General features: G+C 46.0%; 1 protein-coding gene across 1 annotated transcript; it reads left to right on the forward strand.

The window, feature by feature from the left end:
* On the forward strand, positions 1-25307 carry HSD17B7 (hydroxysteroid (17-beta) dehydrogenase 7). Its single transcript, XM_015423869.1, has 9 exons — positions 1-207; positions 4744-4947; positions 7984-8076; positions 13292-13406; positions 17306-17500; positions 19048-19152; positions 20255-20311; positions 23909-24007; positions 24991-25307. The coding sequence occupies exons 1-9, from the start codon at positions 173-175 to the stop codon at positions 25090-25092; spliced, it is 1005 nt and encodes a 334-aa protein (XP_015279355.1). The 5' UTR covers positions 1-172; the 3' UTR covers positions 25093-25307.
* Positions 25308-25521: the final 214 nt, after the last annotated feature.

Below are 25521 nucleotides of genomic sequence, written 5' to 3' on the forward strand. Positions count from 1 at the left end.
CCTGCTCGAATGGGGGCGGTGCTTCCATGTGTTCGGTAACTGGTTGTTGGTGAGGGGGGTTTGGGGCGTGGTCTCACCACCTCGGGGGCGGGACCTCCATGCCGTTCCTATAGTCAGCGGCGGGTCTGCAGTCTCGCCTTCATTCATTCATTCAGCTCTTGCCGGTAGCGCCATGCAGAGGGTCGCGGTGGTCACTGGCGCCAGCAGGTAAGGAGGGAGTATGAGGCGGTGCCGGGAAGGGGTGGGGGAAGCGCTTGCCTGGCTTTGAGTGAAAAAGTATGTGGGCGTCTGATACGAGTCAGCCAAGCGTAATGTATGAATGCAAGTTCCTAACACGAGTCGCAAGCACGTCTGAATCCCGCTGGCTTCCATCGGCAGCATCACGCATGTGTTTCGCAGTCTCTCCAGTGTTTGTCTCTGGCTTGACCGTGCTTACTGTGTTCTTTTGGGAGTCCTCCTCCGGTGTGGCTGGAAAGTGTTGGGGGACAAATGCAAGTGGAGACTTTGGAGAAGGATGACGTTCTAGGAAGATGGGGGGGGGGAGGGGAGGCAGCGCCTCCCTATTCTAAGTACAGCCTAAAATGTGTATAGATTTTTTAAAATTAAATATCGTTAATATTAAACTTTCTCCCCTTAATACATGTCTCTGAGTTATATTATTACTTTTGCATTGGCCAACATGGTAGACAGCAGAAGCAGATTTGTACCTGATTAAGCAGCCGAATGCTGCCTCTTTGGAAATGAGATTTTTTTTTGCCCACTGTGCCCCAAGCTCCTGCAAGTTTATCTACATAGGTGTGAAACTGGTCCTGTGTGCCAGGCACAATAGTTTGGCAAGCTATGGTTTGGCTCTTATGCTGACAGTTGCTTATCCCTGGCCTACGTGTCTTTCCTTATAGAGGGAGCTCTTCTCGTATCCTGAACCAATTATCAGTGCTGTGTGTGTCAGTGGTAGAGAGAGGCCCGTTTGTGTTAAGGAGGTTTGGGGAGAGGTCAAACTGTGTCAAACCCCCACACAGTATAAGTAATGGTTGAAAAGGTTCTGATCCACTGTATCTGAGGAAGTGTGCTTGTACACGAAAGCTTATAATGTGAATAAAACATTGTGGGTCCTAAAGGTGCCACTGGACTCGAACTTGGGTGCTGGGGGGGGGCAACAGTGGGTGGGCTTCTAGTGTCCTGGACCCACTGGTGGACCTCCTGATGGCACCTGGTATTTTTGGCCACTGTGTGACAAAGTGTTGGACTAGATGGGCCATTGGCCTGATCCAACATTGGCTTCTCTTATGTTCTTATGTTCTTAACTCTGTTATTTTGAGATCAGCTGCAATTCCAGGAGATCTCCAGGCTCCACCTGGAGGTTGGCAACCCTTCTCACAGGTCTTCGACACACACATTGGCTTCTCTTATGTTTTTATGTTAACTTTGTTCTGCTGCTTTTAAATTTAGATTGGGGAAAGTTTTTGAAATCAGTATTATATCTGTATCATATTAGCTGTGTTATGGATTTGCTAAGATATTCAGCAGAATCAAATGCGATTGCTAGGATTCAGTGATGTTATTTTGATAATTGTCTATTTTGATGCTTAGGATTGGATCCAATGTTCCCTCTAAGCTTTGGAGTCTTGCGAGCAAAAATTCTACTTTGTGAGCTACTGGTATTAAAGCTGTGAGCGAGCGATTTGGCTGCTGTATAAATTAGTTTGCTCTGGAGCCATCCTTCCTGAGCTAGAGGGTAAAAAACGGTGAGCTAGCTCACACTAACTCAGCTTAGAGGGAACACTGGATGGATCCTGTCTAAATTTTACATCAGCGGAATAGAACTCCTCCCGCAGCTCACTCATCTGTGTGCACCACTATTCCTGCGGGATGGGGGGACCTGAAGAATGACATGGGGGTCTACAAGGGGAAACAGGAACTAATAGGTATTGCCAATGTAGTCTGAATCCAACGCTTAGAGAAAAGGGTTGTTGTTTGAAACTCAGCCTCTAATCTCTATCTGTACATCACTGAAAATAAAACTACCAGTATCAAATTAGTGGTGCAGCTGCATGTGGAATGCCATGTACAATTCTGTCGTGTCATCTTATTTCAATAAAGATATCGTAGCACTGGAAAAGGTACTGGAGGGTCACCTTTGGTATGCGTGAAAAAGAGGCTAAAGTGTCTGGACCTTTTTTGTTTAGAAAAATAGATTTCTAAAGTGGTTCTGCGTAGCATAGGGAGAATTTTGTCTCCTTATCACAAAACTAGAGCTTAGGTTCACCTAGTAAAATTAAGTTCAGGGCAGGCGAAAGAAAGACAAAATCTGTGGCACGTGATGTGGTATGACTGCCAGTCTTTCAAGGGTCATTGAACTCTATAAACTGACAGCTATTATCTGCAATAGCTAAATGGAACCTGCTGGTTCAAAACTTCAAACTAGGTAAGATTAAGAGATCAAGAGTGGGCTGGAATTGCCTGTTTGGGGGAAGAGGATGATTCTGGATCACTGACTCTTTTCTGGCAATGTTTAGAAAATTAGTTTTGGCGAATGGGATATTTGGGGTGGGTATACCTGCTAAAATTCAGTGGTCTGCCTGTTTCAAAACTAAGCACTTTTTAAACTTCTTTTTTTAAAAAAAGACATTTGAAAGTTTGAAATCAAACCCTCTACAAAACTTCTTTAAAAAAAAGACATTTGAAAGTTTGAAATCAAACCCTCTACAAAACATAATTTGCAGTTGGATTCTTTGTGTGCTTGCTTGAGTGTAAGTCTTTGAGCCAAACGTTAACAGTTGCTAGCAAGCGAATGTGTATGGATTGGGCAGTGTGGGTTCTAATCTTTCTTACTGATGCCTTTCACCTGTGCTTAATTTCTTTCCTTTCTCCAATAAAAGCTCTGACTCAATTCCTTGAATGGTATAACAATCTGAAATTACATTTATAATCTCTGTTTATTTCCCAAAAGACAAAAGGAATATTTTTTTGGAACATCCGAGGTAGGTAACAAATCCCCTTCCCCAAACAATCTGTGTGGTTTTTCATCTTTGAGTGCTGTTTGTTGGCTACAGCATGCGTGATGGGTCAGGAGGAAGCAATTTTTCTCCATGCCAGCTTGGCCAGGGATCGTGGAGGGTTTTTTGTCATGTTCTGGGCATGTGCAGGGGTCACTGGGGGTGTGGGGGGAGGTATTTGTGAATTTCCTGAGTTGTACAGGGGGTTAGACTAGATTGACCCTGGAGGTCCCTTCCAACTCTATGATTCTAAGGTTATATTAGGACTTTGATCTGAGAGTAGGAAAGGGACCGTTCTGCTTGAATTCAAATCGTTGAAATTCACCAGCCATGGTAGAATAAAATGGCATCTTAGATTAGAATTTAGAGGGCACTCCAATAAAATATAAGGGATTATATGTATTTTAACAAGGGAGCAAGAGCAAAGTAGGGAAGGTGCAAAAAGCAGCCTCTCATAACTACCTTTGAATGGGCATTCATTCCAGAAAGACTGAAAGCACTGAGTAGACCAGGTGAGGTCAGATGTGTGTCTCAAGACAAAATCATCAGGAATTTCTGTCATCCATTCTCCTGTATTCTTTAGGGGAGCCTGTAGAAACTAGGGCAAGAGAACTACCTCTGAGGGCAGTTTCTCTGCTGTTTTCCTGCCTTCAGTTTGCCCATTGCTTACATTCTTCTCTCCTCCCCTGTTGGAGCCAGATCACCGAGTCTTCTCAATAACCCAGCATGGCAGTGCCATAGAGGTCCATGAGGGCCAGTTTGGTGTAGTGGTTAAGTGTGCAGACTCTAATCTGGGAGAACTGGGTTTGATTCCCCACTCCTCCACTTGCCCCTGCTGATGTGACCTTGGGTCAGTCACAAGCTCTGGCACAGCTGTCCTTGAAAAAGAGCAGTTTGTGTTCAAGTTCTCTCAGCCCCACCCACCTCACAGGGTGTCTGTTGTGGGGAGGGGAAGGGAAAGGAGTTTGTAAGCCGCTCTGAGACTCCAAGTGAAGGGCGGGGTATAAATCCAATCTCTTCTCTTCTTCTTCTTATTTCCCTTGCATTCAACTCCTCCCATTGCTCCAGATTAAGACCTTCTCTTCCTGGCATACAAGGTCTCCAGTCTTCTCCAAAAAAAGAGGGGTGCTTGAACCAGGATTGTGTGGAAGTTTCTGCAATGATAAGTATAGAGTTACAAAAGGAATAGGTGACTGTTACCTATCATAAGGAAGATCCAGGTGGGTAGCCATGTTGGTCTGAAGCAGCAGAACGAAGTTTGAGTCGATGGCACCTTTAAGACCAACAATTTTTTATTCAAGGTACGACCTTTCATGTGCATGCACACTGTATCTGAGGACGTGTGCATGCACATGAAAGGTCATACCTTGAATGAAACTTGGTTGGTCTTAAAGGTGCCACTGGACTCAAGCTTTCTTCCATCATAAGGAAGTTTCACTTTCTAGCCCACCTTTTATCCCAGGGTGACATTTTCCTGAAGAATGTATATGGGTTGCCAGGGAGTTTTCTGTAATGAGTGTGAGTTGCCCTGGCTCTTCTAGCATAAGTCCAAGGGCTTGCTGGTGGTGAGGTGGTTCTTGTAAACCCTTAATTCATAAACCTGATAGCATATCTTGTAGCTCTTTCCGTGGGCTCTTTGTAAAAGGAGTGAGCAGTTTGAAAGGGCTCCCAATATAGTTCAGGCTGTTCCTGTAAGCAGCTGATCCATAAGTTTGATAGCACACCTCATTATTCTTTTCTGTTGCAGCGGAATTGGTTCTGCCTTGTGTGAGCGCCTTCTCCAGGAAGATGCCAGCCTCCATCTGTGTCTTGCCTGCAGGAATATGGAGAAGGCCAATGCCACCCGTAAGAAGCTGCTGTCCTACTTTCCCCATGCAGACGTCAGCATTGTTCAAGTAGACGTCGGCAGTGTGGAATCAGTCCTCAGTGCAGCCAAAGAGATCAAGAAGAGGTGCGTGGGAGAGTGGGGACAATTTGCATGGGGCTCCCTGTGGCTTTCCGTAAGGAGTCATTTCCTTAACTCATCTTACTTTCACAAAACGGTTCTCCCATGTAGTTTTCCAGCCCCTGTCCATGTTGCAGAATTCTGTGAGTATAGCCATACTGGTCTGATGCAACAGTGTGATACTTAAAGCCTTTTAAGGTGGAGCTAGATACTTATGCCAGCAGATAAGAAGTTCTTATTTATTTATCAAATTTATACCCCGCCCTCCCCCGTAGGGCTCAGGGCGGCTCACAAGGCAAGATAAACTTGCTACAGTAAAACAACAATATATCCATAATTTAAAACATACTATACAATTTAAAAGAAACCCAGTTCTAAATCACATAAATTGCTCAGTGATAATCAGAACTCTAAAACCCCAAGATGACGGGACAAATCCAAAGACAGTTCTTAACAGGCAGTCTATAGCATCGCTGTTCAGATGTTCTGATAGTCCTTCTCAGGGGCTCTTCTTTGGGAACACGAGTTGGTTTGCCAGGGGATGGATTTAACCATGTGAAATAATGCTATCTCCAGAATGTGTGGGCAGCCGGACAACCTATACCCAGGCCCATAACCAAAGTCTAGTTCCATCCTTCTCAGGAATCCGCAGGTTGTAGCAAGAGTTGTAACCAGCTGCCGTTTTCAACTAGTCAGCAAGGAAGTTCAGTCTTACCTTGCAGCAGTTACCATAGGTATTTATCCAAACACAGGCAGTTTCATCCTACAGAAATGTAACCTCAGGTTTTATTTTGTTTAAAGAAGCCATGAATGCTTATATTTTGTGGCTTTTGACGTTTTTTTCTTTCCCATTTTTAAGATTGATCTTTCTCTCCCCCCTGCACGTGTGCATTTCCCCCCGAACCATCGAATAGCATTACACTTGCCTGTAGCTCTTTGAAAACTGAACATTTGTTTTGTGCCATAAGTTTCCATAGGCAAGAATCTACTTTTCCAGCCCAGTTCTTAAAAGATACATTGTTTCCTGCACAGAGGTTGGAAAAGTTATTCTGAGGTTTACTTTTCAATCAACATTCATGACGGAACCAAATTTTTGGCATGTCCATTCATCCAAAGCCTTTTATTGGCATATAAATAAAGATACAGTAATCTAAATAAAAAATCATGCAGAGTAAAATTAAAATTGCAGAGTAACATCACAGAGTAACATCATAATAAAACCTAATTCATAATATCACTTATCAGGCCGTAGGACCATGGCACTGCAGAGAAACAGAGGTGAGGGGAAGGAACAGGCCGGAGGCGTCTTCGGTTTCTTCTCTCTTTCTCAGCCGCCTCAGCTTTTTGGCATGTAAGATCTTTCACTTTGGCCCCTTAGGGTTACAAAGGTGGATCTCGACTGTCAACTGTTGTGTCAGATGTTGTGTCAACTGTTGTGACAGGTGTCAGTTCCTTCCAAACTTTCTAAAGTGGAGTCTACATCTAAACTTGCTTTGCAAGTGGGTCCCAAAAAGTAGAGTAAATCCACACTAGTTTTTTCACTCTCTGGTATAAAATACAAGAATCTCGCATTGGTTGATACTAAACAAGTTCATGTTTTTCATTTTAAGTGTTTACAAGTATATTGCATTACTGAGCAGCGTGCTGTATTTTATGGCCATTTCATATATGAAGCGTAGGCAAAACCAAATTTACTATTTCTTTTCCCAGCTCTCTCTGTTCTACTTCCATCCTCCTGGCCCTATGACCCACTTCCGGGTCCCAACCCACAATTCAAGAACCATTGCCAGAAATAATGCCAGTACAAGCAGATATAAATTTGCTTCAGGAGAGAACCCATCATTTGGCAAGAATATGCTGAGCTAATTTTCATGGATTGTTACTGTTTTAATGTTTCATGAGTGCAAATGCTTTTATTATTAAAAAGTAGAATAATTTTCTTTTAAAATTTCAATTATAAGGGTTTCTGGTACAGACCTTCCCTGTATTCTTCCAAGACCTCTCTTCTCTGCGTGCTTACCTGGGAGCTAGCTCTTTCGAATTCAGTGGGGTTTACTTTGAAGTAAATGGATTAGGCAATAAAAGCATCGACAACTTGCTCAGTGAAAAGTTTTTGTTAAGTTTGAATCCAAACTTTGTATTTCCAATAAAAAGCTAAAAATCTTACCAAGAAGTATTACTGTTTCAAGAGGTTTGCTTCGTTCTTACTTTGTTAGTCGGAGCTAGACGCCTGGTTAAAAGGCACAGAAGTTATCTCTCCCAATCCTTTTTTGAATCCTAGCTCTGATCAGCAAAGGTAAAATACGTAGATAGGCTAAATCTCCCCCTTCTTTCTCCATCTCCAGACATTTTGAATTCAAGGTACTCACCTGGTCAGCGTGAACTTTAAAGCCTGCCTGTGCCTCCTTGTCACCTATTGAAAAGGATGGCTTGACAGAGCCAGGGGAGGAAGTTACCATGCTGTATGTTTTGGTCTTCATTGCCGCATGATGAACCTACACTTTGTGGCCAGTGTGATCAAGTGGTAGCAAACACCCTGCCACCTGTGAATAGTGAGATGTAATTGGAGGGCTGTAACTGGAGGGGGAGAAGTTAGGAACTTGTCTTTGCAGCACTGGACTGTGTCATAACCAGTTCTTTCCTAAGCAGTCTTCCTGTAATGCACGATGACCCAGAGTCCAGAGCATCAAAGATTTTCCTGGTCTATACCTCTTCAGGCTCCAGGTTGAGGTGGGGTTGTATATTCTTGCACACATAAAACTACCATATTAAAGGAAACTGTTCGCCCCAGTTTTTTCCTAGTATGCCAGTTTTGTATATGTTGGGAGGCTGTGAAACCTGCAGCCTGAATCTGTCTTGTACAAACAGCATCGAATGACAATGCGAACTGCATCAACTGGCTGCCAAAGTAAGATGGTGGTCAGTTGACCCAGAATTCAGGTCCTAACACATGTATTTTGTATGACCAGTTCTGTGTAGCAAGTGCTCAAGACTGTCCTTCTCTTCTGGCAGTAACTGACAATAATTAATTCTGTTTTGCAGGTTTCAGCATGTAGATTATCTCTTCTTGAATGCTGGGATCATGGTAAATCCACGTATCAGCTTCTCAGCTTTTGTGCATGGCCTCTTCTCCAGGTATAGCACATCCAGCTCACTAACGCATCTTGATTCTCTGCCTGGCTTTGTGAAGGGAAGGGATGAATGGACGTTCCATTGTCTAGGAGATTGCTTTGGGTGGCCGAGTGAAATAGATGTGGTCTTCATCACTGCCTATGTTACAAACCTGAGCCCATCTAACTCTCATGGATCTCCTTCCTCTGAGACAGACTGACACAATTTTGACTCTTTCTACTGCGAAGAAAGAGGCTGTTGTCTTGCTCTTCTGCTTCCTTTCTTGCATGTTACCCTGCTAGAGTTCTAAGAACGTCAAAGTTTATTTTGAATATAAAGTACATTTCAAGACCTCGCTGTTTCAGAGCTGCATTTCATGATATGAAGATAAAAATATTAGCGGATCAGAGCGTAGCCTGGATTCACTGTCGTTTCCCTCTCCCAGTTAACTTCATTTATTAGGATGGGTCCCATCCTTCCTCTCTCCCCAGTTAAGATCAAACCCAGTGTTTGATCAAGCATATTGCAGGATGAAAGTGCTAGCTGTATTTAGGAACCAGTGTTTATTATTGTTTTCCAAACATATAATGTGTTGTCCTGGACCCAGCACAGTATTTCTGTGGGTGCAGGGCCGGCTCACCCACTAGGCGAACTAGGCATTCGCCTAGAGTGCTGGGCCCTGGATGGGGCCCTGAGCTGTGCCTCCCCCCCCGCCACCAAAAGCCCGCAAGCAGCTCTCCAAGTGTCAGCACTTCGCTAATTGGGGAGAGGCATCCGATGAGCATCCCCCGCCTGGAGAAAGGATCCCCCCCACCTCCCTCCCAAACTGCCTTCGGAGAGAAATCTCTCTTCTATCTTGGAGGGCGCTGCAGGAACATGTGGGGCGTGCTCGCTGGGTCTGACAGCTGCGGGAGGTGGGGAGGTGGCGGCGGTGGTAGCAAAAGGGTGGCTGGCTCCAGAGGTCTTCAGGCCCCACCGGGAGGTTGGCCTCTGCACCACAAGGCAGCCTCGCCTAGGGCGCAGAAACACCTCGAGCCGGCCCTGTGTGGGTGCAAAGACTTCTGCTCTTGGAGAGTGACTTGCTTGGCTCTCTGTTCCATGGGAGCCCAAAATGCCCCCGAAATCCTGCTCCTGGGAAATCCTCCCTTGAAGCAGGATTTCAGGGGGCTGTCATGGGAGGGAGGAGCCTAATGTCATACTCTGCAGGTGGAAGTTTTTGCACCTGTGGAATGCTGCCCTGCATCCACATGCCGAGACCCAGACTCAGTTTTCCATCAGTGGCACTTTGCAGAACTTCTCAGTCTCCTCTTCCATTGAAGCCCACTGATTTTCCTTACAGTGCTGCTCCTGGGGGACAGGGTTCCCTGGGAGACAGCACGAAGGGGTACGCCCGCAGTGGGAAGGGAGGATTGGTGGAAGTTGCCAGTTCAGTTCAGTGAGTTTTTCCGAACTAACCCATTAGGTGACAGGATGAGTGACTTATAGATATGGCTTGAAGAAAGAATAAAGCCATGGTTGGTGAATGGTTGGTTGGAAGGCAGGAAAAGAGAGGGGGCGCATTTATCTGTAGCCCTTTGGAGCCTTTTCTGGCTTTCCTTTTGGGAGAGTCTGACTGTACAGTTTCTCCCATGGATCCAGGACGTACCTTGCTGGACAAATATAACTTCTCTCCCACTCTTTGCACATCCCACTCTGTCGTCCAAGAGCAGCAGCCCCAGATGGCCATGAGCCTTAAATGCAAGAGACTATCGGTACACTCTAATTTTGAGCCTCAGTAGGGAAGAAAGTTAGGAAAAATTGCTTTGTGTTGGATGTTCACAGTATGCTTAGCTGGCGCACAATAAGAGCTGGAAGTAATCTAATTGTTGCAATGGGTTTTTTTCTTTCTTCCAAAGTTGCTGCAGCTGAAGGTGTAGGAAAACTGTTAGGCAAATGCCAAACTTCATTTGCCAGACATGTTGCACTCCTGTTACAATATCAGTATTTGGAACAATTCTGGCATCATATTTCCCCCTCTCCTTTTCACTGTCTCCTTTTTCCGTATCGCATTCATTGTGAACTTGCTCCTTGCTTTCAAGGTCTTGCATTCTTGCCCTTCCCTGATCTCCCTTGGCTTCTGTGCCCCTCCCAATAGGTGCAGCTTTCTTATGGTGTAACCATCTGCTCTTGCCCCAGTTCATCCTTATACACAGCTCTGAAGGACAGCGGGAGCTCTTTGTATTTCAGCTACCCCTGCTGTTTAAGATGTTGTCTCCTTTCTCAATGATCCAAGCTGAGAAGTGTGAATTCTTTCCTTTCATGAAGTCCGTTCTGTACCTCTTTGGCTTCTTTTTCCAGTTCATCCTTCTTAAAGTCAGCAGTTTGCACATTGAGCTCCAGATATGCGGGACAAACATGAGCAGACATGATTTTATCTATGTATTTATTTCATTTGTACCCCACTTTCCTCCCCCATGGGAACCTGAAGTGGCTTTCATCCTTCTCCTCTCCTCCATTTTATCCTCACAACAACCCTCTGAGGTAGGTTAGGTTGAGAGTGTGTGACTGCCCCAAGGCCACCCAGGAGACGTCGATGTCAGAGTGGGGATTTGAACCTGGGTCTCCCAGATCCTAGCCTGACACTCTGTTACATCACGCTGCTGACTAGTATTATAATCTGCGTTCTGTCCATGTCTTACCTTTTATTTTCCTTGTTAGACCTCCACTGTGCATTTGGTTGTTGGACTCACAGGGACAGGCCTAAAAGTGGCTCCCAGAACTATTATTGATTGATTTGATTTCTAACCCACCCTTCCCTGCACAGCAAGGCTCAGGGCGGGTTACAACAATGTAGATATAAGTATAACAACTATGAATCTAAATATAAAATAATCTCAAACACTATGAACATCTATCAGCTGTTAAACAATAAGATGGCGGTCAGTAATACAGATTAATGCTTCCATTCCCACAGGTTCTACATGGATGCAACAGTAGATGTTAACTAATACTGAGGCAAGTGGGTAGACAAAAGAGATGAAACAAGATGGAACATAACAAAGTATGACAGAGCAGGGGAGGCCAATCCAGATGAACTTCTGCTGCCTTGATGAAACATCTCCATTTTATAGGCCCTGTGGAAGTGTATTAAATCCTGCAGGGGCCGGATCTCACTCGGGAGAGTGTTCCACCAGGCCGGTGCCAGAGCTGAAAAGGCTCTGGTTGAGGCTAGGCAGTACCTTTTGGACCGGGGATCTCCAGAAGATGTTGATCTATAGGGCTCAAGGCTCTTTGGGGAACATACCAGGAGAGAACTAGCCTGTGCCCTAACCACTGGTCATTTTTGTTTAGCCTTGTATTCTGCCCTTCCTATGAGGGGTTCAAAGAATCATATGTGGCATGCCCAGGTGGTCTCCCATCCAAGTTCTAACCAGTCAAAGCCTGCTTAGCTTCAGTGATGGCACATCTTCAACTGGAACAAAAGTTTCCTTTTGCCGGGCTTGCACTGCTTCGTATATGTGACACGGGAACAGCTTTGGCCTTTGGTTTTATGCAACCATACTTAACTGGCATAAAAATGGTTTACAATCCTCATCTTTGTTTTCCCTGGTGACAAGCCCTACGAGGCATGTTTTTTTCTCTCTCCTGTTTTACCACTGAGTAACTTACTGCTCACCCAAAGCGGCTGCAGCCCTTAGATATCTCTGGCCGCAGCATGGATGATTGCCTCCCCATGTCACCTCATTGAAACTTGTATCAAGGCTGCCTTCCAGCCTGCCACCATTGTCTGTTCTACCAGGTAGTCCCCCTGTTTCCTGCAGCCTCTTTACATGACCATTACCCCACCCTCCCAAAAGTCTGGGGCCTGATTGTTTAGGAACCCCCCGATCTAGAACAGTGGCTATTAAATATTGTTGAATTGCAGACTGTCATTCTAGTTTGCTGTTTTACACCCACAATGTGACTTCGTGGTTACATGAAACTTCCAGGTTGAAACTCAGGTATTACCAGGGGTCATTTCGTAGAAACAGAGGTGCAGGAGCTCATTAGCATAACTAATTAGCATAACTAATTTGCATATGCTACACCCCCTGACATCATCAGAAGTGTGTCAGAAGGCAGCACCCACCGCTCAGGCTCCACTGGACTGTTTTGGATTGCTAGCTATTGGGGGAACGTGCAGATCTGTCCTCGCAGAGGAGGGAGAGCTTGTACCTGAATAAAACTTGGTCTTAAAGGTCCCACTGGACTGTTTTGGACCGGGGCCCCGGAGGGGGGCTTTGCAACTTACCTGGCTGCTTCTTGCTCTGACTGAGGGCTGCTGGGAGCAGGGGGTGGGGCTTGTTGCATGTGCCCACCCCCTGGGCTTTTTACTGCCGGAGGAAATGACCCCTAGGCTCTTTACTACCTGCAGGAATTATGTCCAGTTTGGTGCAGTGGTTAAGAGCATGGAATTACGTGCAGTTTACTACCCCTGGGTATTACGTCCAGTTTGGTGCAGTGGTTAAGAGCATGGACCCTATAAACTGGGAGAATGGGGTTTGATTCCCCACTCTTCCACATACAGCTGCTGGATTGACCTTGTGTCAGTCACGAGCTGTTCTCTCGAGCAGTTCTTGAAGCGTTTTCTCAGCCCCACCTATCTCACAGGGTGTCTGTTGTGGGCAGGGAAAGGGAAAGGAGATTGTAAGCCGCTCTGAGACTCCAAGTGAAGGGCGGGGTATAAATCCAATCTCTTCTTCTTTGTCTTCATCCATCTTCTGTGTGTCTGTGATTCCGTGAAAAACCACGCATGCAGCCAGGGAGTTCTTAGTTTTCTGTCTTTAGCAACACAAGTAGGCAAAGAATAGACATGTGCTGGGCTGAAGCAAGGGCTCAAGTGGAGGAATCTGTTCCCCCAGTAGCCAGCCATATGCCTCCCAGGGATCCCACAAGCAAGGCACGAAAGCCTTACAGTCTAATTAAAAACAAAACAGGATGTTTCTTCAGCATATCATAGAAACATCCCAGAAATTCCAGGCACTTCCCTATATTTTTCTTGTGATCTTGAGAAGCCACTGAAAAATTGGCCTCGACGCTGTAGCGTAAGAACGACCGCTCTAGAATGGGTCAAACAGAAACAATTAAAGATTGGCATTTCCCCTTCTTACCTCCACTTACCACTCACACTTAGGGTAAGAATAGGGACAATGGTGCTTCTTAAAGGCAGATGTCTTCCCGCTTCTGCAGAATATCCTGCCACTTCTTGTTCTGTTTCCAGGAGAGCCTATCGGATGCTGACCACGGCAGAAGGGCTGATGAGTCAAGAGGACCGTGTCACTCCAGACGGCCTGCAGGAAGTCTTTGAAACCAACCTTTTTGGGCATTTCGTACTGGTAGGGAAGCTTTTGGTCCTGTAACTGGGTTTTGTGTCTTGAACACAGAGGGATTTCGCAACAGGTTACAGGTACCCGCACAGATAGTACATATTCTGTCCTAGGTGGCAGCTTCAGTGGAGGCTCCGAACAATCGGTTCTCCAGTGCGGTTCCTTCTTAGTTCTGGACTAGCTGCCATTTTGGGTGCGATAGGAAGAAAATAAAGCTTTTAAAAAATATTAGAACTAGACATCGCCCTGAGTTCCAGTGCCCAAGTGAAAATCACCACTTGCAGATCATGAGAGCATCCGGGATCTGTTTTGTGCCACCACCACCACCACCACCCGTGGTGCTCTTCCTTTTTGCCTGGTGTTGGTAATTGAATGTGGTGGCACTCGACTTGTGTACAGTCTATGGCTGAAAGCTTATTGAAATATGACTTTGTATGAGTGAGGAAACTGGGCAACGGGGTTGTCATCGCTAAGCATCTACAGTGTGTTTTTTTTAACCCATGGCCCCAGCATTGGGCACATAAGAGAAGGGAAGAGGGGCGCATAACCAGCCCTTGTTTGGGTGCTAGAACAGGGGATCCTCCGCCTTTTTGAGCATGCAGGCACCTTGGAATTCTGCCACAGGGTGGTGGGTGCCACTACGGAATAGCTGCCAGAGGAGGCGGAGCCATCCACAGAATGCCAGGGTGTTAGGTTATGCATAACTCTCATAGTAACTCAATATTTCAGGCAGGAGATCTGTTTGACAGGATGCCTTTTTAAATGAACGTACTGGGGTTTTCTTTTGATTCACACAGATTACCTTCAGTCACACACTGCAGATATTTGTGTCGTGGTGGCAGCTGCTGCCAAAGCAACATTTTTAAAAATCTGCACAGCCGGTCAGATCCCCAGTGGCCAGTCGGAAATCCTGCTGGGTATAAAACCCTGCTGGGACCTTGCCCACTTTCTAAAAAGACTGGGTGGGCGTCAGGAAAGGCACTACATTGGGAACCCTTGAGCTACAATATCAAAGGCTGTCCCAGAAGAGAACTGCTCATATAAAGGATTTTTATCGCTATAATGTAGACCATTCTGACTTAGCTCCGGATGAAAGAAATTGAGGCCTTGCTCTTGTCTACTCTCGCCCTGTTCCTTGGCCCCAGGATGTGTCTGTTTCAGACATCCTGTGAAGATTGAAGCTGTTTGAGTGCAAGTATATGGGGGTCCTAAAGCTCCAAGAAGCCCGAAGGCTAACTGATAATTTGAGAGGACCCCCTTCCTTCTTGCACCCTGTAGGACCCCCTTCCTTCTTGCACCCTGTATCAGTGTCTTGGAAGAATAAACATAGTATTTTTTAAAAAAAAATCAGAACTTAATAGAGCACTATGATTTCTTGCAAACTAAAAGATAAAATGCTATCAGATTCACCTGAGGAGCCAGTTTGGTGTAGTGGTTAAGAGTGGCGGACTCTAATCTGGGAGAACCGGGTTTGATTCCCCACTCCTCCACATGCAGCCAGCTGGGTGACTTTGGATCAGTCACAGTTCTCTCAGAGCAGTTCTCTGAAGAGCAGTTCTCTCAGAGTTCTCTCAGCTCCACCTACCTCAGAGGGTATCTGTTGTGGGGAGAGGAAGGGAAAGGAGATTGTAAGCCACTCTGAGACTCCAAGTGAAGAGCGGGGTATACATTCAACTCTTTAAAATAATGCATTCCTTTGGCAAATGGGATCATCCCACTTTATTGAGATTTGGAGTACTGATTGGGGTTCTGGCACAAATTGGTTGCTGGGCTGCCTGTCAGGGACCTGAGATGTGCCAGTGACTGTGCCTTTCTCCTATTGGCTGGGGCGATGCCTCCATTGCCCCACCCTCCAACTGGGCTATTTTCCAAGCTCTTGGCTTTTCCTGGCCATCTGAGGGGAGAGCTGGGGGCTGGTGGGCTCTATGTTGATTAAATCCATATGGGACAATAAGAGCAGATCTTACCACTGAAATCGGTGGCCCAGTAAATGTAGCACAGGGCAGGCCCAGAATACTGAAAGGTACCCTTAGTTCAGGGGCTGCGTTTTCACTGACAGGGCAGGAAAATGATCCAATCCTATAAAATATTGAAACGGGGAATGCTTTTTGTCAAAGCTGATGCAATACCATCGATGCGTCTTGTGACCTGACAGCGCTTGCTCTTGAATTATGGCTGGAGATCCTGCAGAACAGGTTCTGATGTTGTAATTTTTAGAGCCGAATAAAAAATTCTAGCAGAAGTTGCCTGACTTGGACAGCACAGTTGAACATGATCTCAAAACCTAAGCAGGGTCGGTCCCAGTTAGTAAGTGGACAGGGGAGACCTCCAAGGAATACCAGGGCCACGATGCAGAGGCAGGCAATGGCAAACCACCTCTGAGTGTCCCTTGCCTTGAAAACCCTGCAGGGTCACCATATGTCACTGCGACTTGACAGCACTTCCCGCTTTCAACAGAGGTGGTTCTTCCCATCGTGATCTGATTGTCTATGCTGGCTCTAAGCTCCCTTTCAACACTTGGGTCGACTTTTGTGACAAATTTCTCTCTTTGCTGAGGGCTGCCCGCCCTTGCATAGCAACCTTGGTCTTCCTTGGATGTCCTCCCATCTAAATAGTCGCCAAGGCCAACCCTGCTTAACTTCTGAGATCTGATGAGATAGGCTAGTATGGGCTATCCACATCAGGGCATGTGTGATTTTGCGTTATGATAAATTGTGCTCTTCAGGTGCAGGGCCGGCTCACCCACTAGGCGAACTAGGCATTCGCCTAGAGTGCTGGGCCCTGGAAGGGGCGCTGAGCTGTGCCTCCCCCCCCCCCCCGCCAAAAGACTGCAAGCAGCTCTCCAAGTGTCAGCACTTCGCTAATTGGGGAGAGGCATCCGGTGAGCATCCCCCGCCTGGAGGCAGGATCCCCCCACCTCCCTCCCAAACTGCCTTCGGAAGCGGAGCACGAGAGAAATCTCTCTTCCATCCATGTACGGTAGCCCACTAGGGTCTTGATAAACCTGAAGGTGTTTTTGCTGCTTGCATGGGACTGTTAAAACCAGGGGTCAGCATTCTTGACTAAATTAACATGTTATGAATACTCATTAAGCTTGTTTGTGGATAAATTTCTTGAATAATGGACTTTCCATATAATGTGTTGGAGCAGTAAACATAAGGAGGGTGTCCAGCTTGGTGTAGTTTGGTGTAGTGGTTAAGTGTGCGGACTCTAATCTGGGAGAACCGGGTTTGATTCCCCACTCCTCCACTTGCACCTGCTGGATGACCTTGGGCAAGCTATACTTCTGTCAGAGCTGTCCTTGAAAGGGCAGTTTCTGTCAGAGTTCTCTCAGCCCCACCCACCTCACAGGGTGTCTGTTGTGGGGAGGGGAAGGGAAAGGAGTTTGTAAGCCGCTCTGAGACTCCGAGTGAAGGGCGGGGTATAAATCCAATCTCTTCTTCTTTCTCTGAGCCTTACTGATTTCCTTACATTGTTCATTTGTTATGTGTAACCCTCTGCTTTTTATAAGGTATTTACATTTTAAAATAGAAACTGAAACCTGAAAAAAACCAGGGTTAGCGTCAAGTCCCTGGCTGGCCTCACTAGATGCTGGTTGGGGTGGGGGAGGGAGAACTGTGTTGCCAACTCCTGCTTGGGCAATACCTGGAGATTTGGGAATGGTGCCTGGGGGGGGGGACCTTAGTGGGGCATAATGCCATAAAGCCCACCTTCAAAATTTTCTCCAGGGGGAGCTGATCCCCGTTATCTGGAGACCAGATTTTCCAGATTTTATTTTTCTCCATACAATGAAAAGTTTCACCTGCCCATTTCCATTCATTGAGCATCTGTTCAAGGGAAAGGACTCCCCCCAGCTGTTGTCAACTCTAGCTGGACTCTTCTGCAATCCTGGTGTCTTGTCTACTCAGATTCGGCAGCTGGAATCTTTGCTTTGCTGTATTGGAAGGCCCAGCCAGCTCATTTGGACCTCCTCGATCAGCGCCCGCAGGTCTAACTTCAGTCTTGACGACTACCAGCACAGCCAAGGCAAAGAGGCCTACAGTTCCTCGAAATATGCCACTGACCTTGCTAGCGTGGCTCTGAACAGCCATTTCAGCAATCAGGTGAGGGTGGCTCCTTTTGCTCTGCAACGGCCTCTTGTTTTTTCAGAAGAGGGATGAGGCTGGGGTGAGCTTCAGTGAATGTTGGTGAAGAATAATGAGACATAATGTGTCCCAGAGTGTTTTTAAGGGTTTCTAGTCCATATGGCTGTAAAGATTAACTTTAAGTATGTAAGCTCTGCCTGGTGCCTTTCCAAAGGGGGCGGGGAGCTCAGTAGGGTTTGTTTTTTTAAAAATAGCTCCTCTCTGTGACCTGCAGGTGGAGAAGAAATTAGGCAGCCTAAGGAGTTTTGAGCAAACTGGTTAATTTCATCATTTTTTTCATGGCACAGACTGGTGCACAGATGCCTTTGTTCTAGGTGCAGGATTTGAGCTATTTGGGGGGAAGGTTTGTAGTTGCCTTGGCTTTGTTTCATCTTTTAGGCATCCTTTTCTCCTCCTATCTGTGTAGGCCTTAGAAAACAGGCAGGGGGAATCACAGTCTTTGTCCTCCAAAGACACACCACATGAGCACAGTGTGCATAGAAAGACACATTGGTGCAGTGGCTGCTACAGGGGAGCATGCGATTGCGCATGCTGGCCCAGTTTCTCCTGTGTGCATTCTCCTAAATATGGGTGCAGCATCTACATGCATACAAGTTGAAACCCTGTAGGCCCAGGCCCTGTAATTGCAAATATTTGTTCCTGGTCATTTCTGATCATATATGCAGGCATTATTCCATGTGCAGTGAATGTATGTTGAAGGTACCTCAGTTATTCCCATTTCAAAGATACAGAGGTACTTAGGTTGAAACACATGAGGTTGTCCAAAGCCTAATGACAAATGTTGCAACAGGGACTCCCATATTTCAGTGCAGTACTTGGCTGCTCTTAAGGGATTGAATGTTTTGAAGGCTACCTCCCCTCCCCCAGCAGATCTGTTTCCAAGAAGGCACCTAGAGACCTTTCTTCCTTGTGGGTTTTTCCAGCTGAATGCATTCTCACAAATAATCCTCCCTGCTACTTGAAGCAATCGGCATGCATAAAGAGCAGAATGGGAAACTACTGGGAAGAGGTGGGGGTAGTCTTGTAATAGCTTATCCCTCTTCTCCCAGTAAGCTAAGTCACTGCACACATTCCTTATATGCAGGGCTATTTCTGGGCAGGAACGCACAGGAACGGAGTTCCGGCTGGCTCCCAAGTTGGCCACGCCCAGCAGGAACTCATTAGCATAATAGGCCACACCCAATAGCAGAAACTCATTAGGATTGGCCACATTAGGGGTGTGTGGCCTAACATGCAAAGGAGTTCCTGCTACAAAAAAAGGCCCTGGGTTTTGACAACAAACAAGGTAAACAGAATAAGAAGCAAAAGGTGGGTGTGGCTGGATAACCACACTTCTGGTAACATGGGGGTGCGGCCTAATGTGCTAATGAGCTGTGCTGTCAGGGGTGTGGCCTAATATGCTAATGAGTTTCTGCCTATTTTTCTACAAAAAGAGCCCTGCTTATATGTGCTCTTTGGATTCAGTTCCCCCTCCTTTTGCCTTTGTTTCCCCTCTTCCCCAACAGGGTCTATATTCCAGTGTTGTGTGTCCAGGAGTCGTGATGACCAACATGACGTATGAAATCCTGCCTTCTTTCATCTGGAAGTTATTTTTCCCCATCATGTGGCTGGTGAGTGGGGTATCTTCAGAACCCCTTATAAAAAGTGGGGGGGACCATGACTCACTGTAGAGCAGGGGTCCCCAACATGGTGCCCATCAATGCCATGGCAGTTGCCGACACCTTTCCTGGCAGCCACCAAGTTTTTTTAGAAAGTGGCCTGGGCCGGGTGAGGTTTTGGCCCAGCAAGGCTTCAGATTGGCCTTTGGAGATTTGATTGGCTGTGCAGATTTTTAAAAATATTGCTTTGGCAGCAGCTGCCACCATGACAGAAGGTTCTTCATTGTGTCACTGAAAGGAAGCGATGGCAGCCATTTTGTGGCTGGCGTCAGCTCTTGTGACAGCCATTTTGTGGCTATGTCCACCACTGTCTCAGGAATCTAAAGGTGTACGCGGGCTCAAAAAGCTGGGGGACCCCTGCTCTAGAGCATCTTGCCTTGCATACAGAAGGTCCTGGTTCAATCTCCAATTAGCGCCAGTTTAAAAACATTTGATAGTAGATTATATGGAAGACCTGTACATGAGATCCTAGGGAACTGCTGCCAGTCAGAGAAGACAGGACCGACCTTGAAAGATAAAAGGGTCTGACTTGGTCATGAAGCATCTTCACATGTTCAGAGTTTGGGGAACTGGGGAGAGATTCCAATCCCAGCATATCTAGGAGAAAGGGGTACATTTGTAGGCCAAGGGCTCAGTTTATTGCTAGTAAATCTAAAGCAAGATTAGGGTTGCCAAGTGGCCCTTACCTTGCCGGTGGGGGACTCCCGTGTGGTTCCCGGCACGTGCGCGTCACAGGGAAGTGACGTCATGACGCCGGGCATGCTGGGGGCGGGGCCATGACCATACAAGGGAAAACCATAGAGTTACCGTTGGGTAACGGGCCTCTGGGGCCGGGGGGGTTTCGGCCCCCCGGGGGGACTTGGCAGCCCTAAGCAAGATTGCTGTCTTACTGTATAGTAATTGGGGAGGTCAGAGTGGCTATTTTCTGCTTGACCTCAATTGTGGTGGGATTGGGTTGGGGTAGTATTTCCTGCCATTTTGAGAATGTATCTAGTGCCAGTATTGTAGAAGGGAGAATAAAAAAATTAACCTCTGTGTTTTGCCCTGCTGCCAGATCCGCCTTTTCACTCACACTTATACACTGACACCCTACAATGGAGCAGAAGCCCAGGTAAGGTGTTTTTAACCTGTAGCGCTCGGGCTAGTGTTGTAATAATAATAATAATAATAATAATAATAATAATAATAATACATTCAGTTTATTGCTAGTAAATCTAAAGCAAGATTAGGGTTGCCAAGTGGCACTTACCTTGCCGGCGGGGATAGCCCTTTCCTTCCTTTCCTTTTATACCCTTAGAAGCTCATTGATTCACAGATCTTGAGCAGCAGAAGATACTTGCTTCTTACTTTTTTAATGTGAGGGCTAAAAGGACTGAGACAGATTCTTCATTCGCTAGAATAAACCAGGGCTATTTTTAGGCAGGAACGCGCAGGAACGGAATTCCGGCTGGCTCCCGAGTTGGCCACGCCCAGCAGGAACTCATTAGAATAATAGGCCACACCCAACAGCAGGAACTAATTAGGATTGGCTACATTAGGGGTGTGTGGCCTAACATGCAGAGGAGTTCCTGCTACAAAAAAAGCCCTGGGTTTTGACAACAAACAAGGTAAACAGAATAAGAAGCAAAAGGTGGGTGTGGATGGATAACCACATTTCTGGTAACATGGGGGTGCGGCCTAATGCGCTAATGAGCTGTGTTGTCAGGGGTGTGGCCTAATATGCTAATGAGTTTCTGCTGTTGGGTGTGGCCTATTATGCTAATGAGTTCCTGCTGGGCTTTTTCTACAAAAAGAGCCCTGGTAAACAATAGGATCCTTACCACTGAGCAAAAGTGCCAAGGTTTCCAGAGTGTAGGGGGACGGTTGGTTGATTAAAGGCTTAATATAGTGACCCCTTATACTCTCAAAGAACCTGCTTTCAAGGAGGGCATGAAAGAATGTATCTATCCTATTAAGGCCACAAGGGCAGATTCAGTCAGACTAGGACCTATTCAAAAATCTCCCCTGTAAAACCATTGTAGGAATAATATTCAGTCTTGCAAACATAAAAGCTCTAAAATAACATGGGATGGTAAGAATAGTACATATAGGGGGGTAAAGATCTTGGGAAAGAAAGACCAAAAGATAGGGGTGAGCAAACACTGCAGGTTCTCAAGATCAGACGACTACAGTCGACTTCGAGGACACGCTTTTTGATCAGAGTTGTGGCCTGGGCGGCCTGGCGGTTCCCAGCCAGCATCTCTGCTTCTGTTGCCTAGCCGTTGCCTTCTAGTGGAGTAAGTAGAGGAAAGTCTATTCCAGTAGTCCCCATCGTGGTCCCCAAGGGCACCATGGTACCTGCTGACACCATTCCTAGTGCTCGCCAGGTATGTTCATAGAATGTGGGTGGGGCCAGGGAGGGCTCCAGCAGGTCTTCTGATTGGCTATGCAAATCAAAATAATATCATTTTGGTAGCAGCTGCCACCACAGTGTTGGTTTTGTTCTCTCACTCCTCATTCCCAGGTGTGTGTTTTTTTTAAAGCTACTCTTCTTGTCCCCTGCACTTAGGCTTCCTGAGTGTGTGTGTGTGTATGTGGTTGGCTCCATCTTCTGTGATGGCCATTTTGTGGTTGGCTGCACCTCTTGTGGCAGCCATTTTGTGGGTGTGCCCACCACCCTAGATCAAAATTCCAAAGGTGTCCACTAGTTCAAAAAGGTTGGGGACCCCTTGTCTATTCCATAAACCGTTCTAGCCGTTCTCATTTAGTCCAGTTCCTTCCTGTCTACAAGGACGACCAATACCACTGATGAATGGATGGAGAACCATTTTCTCACTGCAGAGGACTGTAACCCTATCCCCACACACCGAGACCTGGGCTGCTTATGTAGCAGAATAAGCTGGCTGACTGCTCAGAACTGTACCACTAAGTCAACAGGGGACACAGCTACGAATAGTTAACTTAAACAAGGTTATACCATGCAAAAATATGTAATAAATGAATGAACTCATGTAATTACAAAGGTTATAAGTGTGCTTTACCCAAAATATAGTAGTAAATATAAATGAGATACAATACATATGCAGCTACATATAAATCAAAAGTCAGAATTCAAAGACGTCCTTTCCAAACGCTTGAAAAATCTGACTTAGGAAAACTTATCCTGCTGTGTAAGAAAGTTCACTTCCTCCCGACTTCATTATGGTGATGACGCTTGTAGCAAGTGAGGATCCACATCCACACCCAACAGACTATTGAGAAAAGCTGTTTTGAAATTCTCTTTCTCAAGAGCTAATAATCCTTTTCTTCAAAGCTGACGATCCTTCTACAAATGAAATCAGTTTCCACAGGTAATAAGTTACATTGATGGAACGTAACTGCCTCCAGATTTCAGTCCTTCAGGTCAGCTGAGCCCGTTGCGGGAGTATGTCCATGCCGTTGGGTGTGGATCCTCGCTCTCTACAAGCTTCATCACCCTGATGAAATCGGGAGGAAGTGAACTTTCTTACACAGCAGGATAAGTTTTCCTATGTCAGATTTTTCAGACATTTGGAAACGACATCATAGAGACTGAATTCTGACTTTTGCTTTGTACGTAGTTGATATGTATTATGTCATTTATACTTACTGTTATACTTGGGATAAAGCACACTTATAACCTTTATAAGTGCATGAGTTTATTTATTAACATATTTTTGCATGGTATAACCTTGTTTAAGTTAACAGAACTGTACCACTTCAGACCACAGGGAAAGAATTACCTGGTTCAAACTTTTCCTAAGTTAATAGTTTTCTGTAAGTGGAAATCTAACACAGCACACATAGAGCTCGGCTAGAACCTCTCTCTCTCTGCGTCAATACCTTTATATCTATGGGGACTTTCTACATGGGGGAGGAGTTAAAATATAAGCACCACCACCACCTGCAGCCCATTCTGTTGTCTCCAGATTTTACCAACTGCCACAAGTGTAGCCCAGGCCTGAGAGAGAAGAAACATGGATTTTTTTTTTAAAAGGATAGGTAGTATCAGAGGTCATTTCGGGGGGAACGCGGGGGATCGCAGTTCCCCCGGGTGAGGTGCGGGGAGCGGGGCACACGACGAAGCCCCGCTTCCAGCCCTCATTCAGCCAGGAGGAGACAGGAGAAGAGGGAGGGTAAGTTGTTTCCTCCCCGCCTCTCCCCACCCCTGCCTGCCTGGGGCCAGGGAGGGCCTTGGCGGGGCTTCCTCGCACTCCCGCTGGCCTTGCAGGTCCACCGCCGGGCCCCTGATGTCAGGGGGTGTGGCATATGCTAATGAGTTATGCTAATGAGTTCCCCTAGCTCTTTTTCTACGAAACGACCCCTGGGTAATATTACAGCTTTTTGAGACCACTGGGTCAAATAAACAGTAACAGAAAAGAAGAAAATATAGATAGTATTAAACCCCAGCATCTGTCTGCTATAAAAAATTAAGCACGTCTCCCACTTCCCTGCACAAGCTTGTTGCGGTAACAGTCCAAATGATGGCAGTATTTCTATACTGCTGCTAAATGATCTGCCGATTCTTCATGGCTGAGTGTACCTTGGTGCTATATCCCTCACCTCTCTGTGTGGATATTCTTCGCCCTCTCACACTTTTTGGCACCTGTTAAGCTTTGCAGAGAGGGTCCTTGGTGCTGGTAGAGTTTGAGTTTGTCCTGAGTGAAGGTTGCCTGTGATGCACTGCTCATGGCTTGCCCCTCCCATCTAGGTTTGGCTATTCAAGCAGAAGCCGGAGACGCTGGACCCACTGGTGAAATTGCACAGCTGTACCACATTATATGGGAAGAACTATGTAGACGTCCGCAAGGTAAGCATACCTATTTGTGCAGATCATGCAATAACTGTGGTTTCCATTCATGATATCCAAATGTTCTCTGACATAAGGAATGGGAAGCAGGCCTTTCGTAAGGTGAGGTAGCTGCCTTGGATGGCCGATTTAGGCTTAACATTAAGACCAGGAGGGAGATATATAGGGCACAATTTACCAAGGACTTTTTCTGGAGTAGCGTCATTGAAATGCATTGCCTGGAACTCTAGGCACTGGGAGGGCTAAAATAAAATTTAGCATTCCCTTTTTTTAAAAGCTCTCTCCACACACACACACACACACACACACCCAATATCTTTATAGTCCCTTGCTTAGTGCATTCTGGCGGAGATTCTTGCTGTGTATCCATGCAGACACGGACACAAACTCAGAAACCTGTCCCATGAGAAGCTATCTTAACATGAGGCAATGATGGCAATCTGTTTTTTTTTTTAAAGAACAACCTGCAAAGCAATCCTTGATACTAATATTCCATGGCCTCATTTATTATTTGCATGAATACATCTAGTAGATTTTTTAAAAAAGAAATGCCTCCAGCCAGCTAGTAGGACCAGTGGATGTGGAAATAAGCTTTGGTGTGCATATCCCTAGCTGGATGAAGAATCCTGTATGTGAGGGCAAGGAGTGCATGTGCACTTTCTGCTTACCAGTTACCACATCTGCGCAGTTCCTTTTAGAAGTTTGGTGATAGCACTGGTCAGTTGGCTTACAAGCAAGGAGCTCAGTTTCACTTCTGCTGTACCAAACAACTGATCAGCAATAGCACAGGTTATTGGACCTGCCCTACACACATGCATAGCAGAACTGAGACCCAGAAATAAAGTATGCAGTTTTTAGAGTCCAGTAAATGGTGCCAGGGAATGAATGGTGTAGTGCCCCACACGGGTAGAGTGAGCCTTGGTAGGGAAGGGCTTAACTCATCCTGTTAACCTTTCACTGCTGTGTTCTATTGTGTCCTTCAGATGGATATCGACCAAGACCTGGCTGAGAAGTTTTACCAGAAGCTGTTGGAACTGGAGAAGGAACTTTTGACAAGATGTGGCAGCCCGGCCCATAAACAATAACTAATCAGTGTCTCCTGTTGCTATCTTCATGGCAGGGGGGGACATTATTGTTTCTTGTTTGCAAAGCAAACCTCACTAAAGAGATGACATCAGGCTTTCCTGGAGCTGATGAAAGGAACCAAAAGCCTTAATTATCTGTCTCCATTACCCCCTTCCCCCCAAAATGTCTGGAACTGTACTTCTGTATGCAAACTGACTTTCTAATAAATTGTAGGTGCACAGAGCCATTAGGAAAATTTGCATCTGGCTTGTGTTCTGTCTTGCCCCAGTTTGCTGCAGCTAAGGAAATACCCATCCTAGGAAGGAGATAGGAAGGATATCAGGTGTCTCAAAATGGGTCCCAGCCTTTTGTTTTGCATACCTGCTTCAGGGGAGCTGCTGATGGCTGTAGTTCTCACTCATTCAGAAACTGTCTTCTATCCTTTCCCA

The sequence above is a fragment of the Gekko japonicus genome, unplaced genomic scaffold, assembly GCF_001447785.1.
Source record: "Gekko japonicus isolate JY-2015 unplaced genomic scaffold, Gekko_japonicus_V1.1 scaffold281, whole genome shotgun sequence".
Taxonomy (NCBI): domain Eukaryota; kingdom Metazoa; phylum Chordata; class Lepidosauria; order Squamata; family Gekkonidae; genus Gekko; species Gekko japonicus.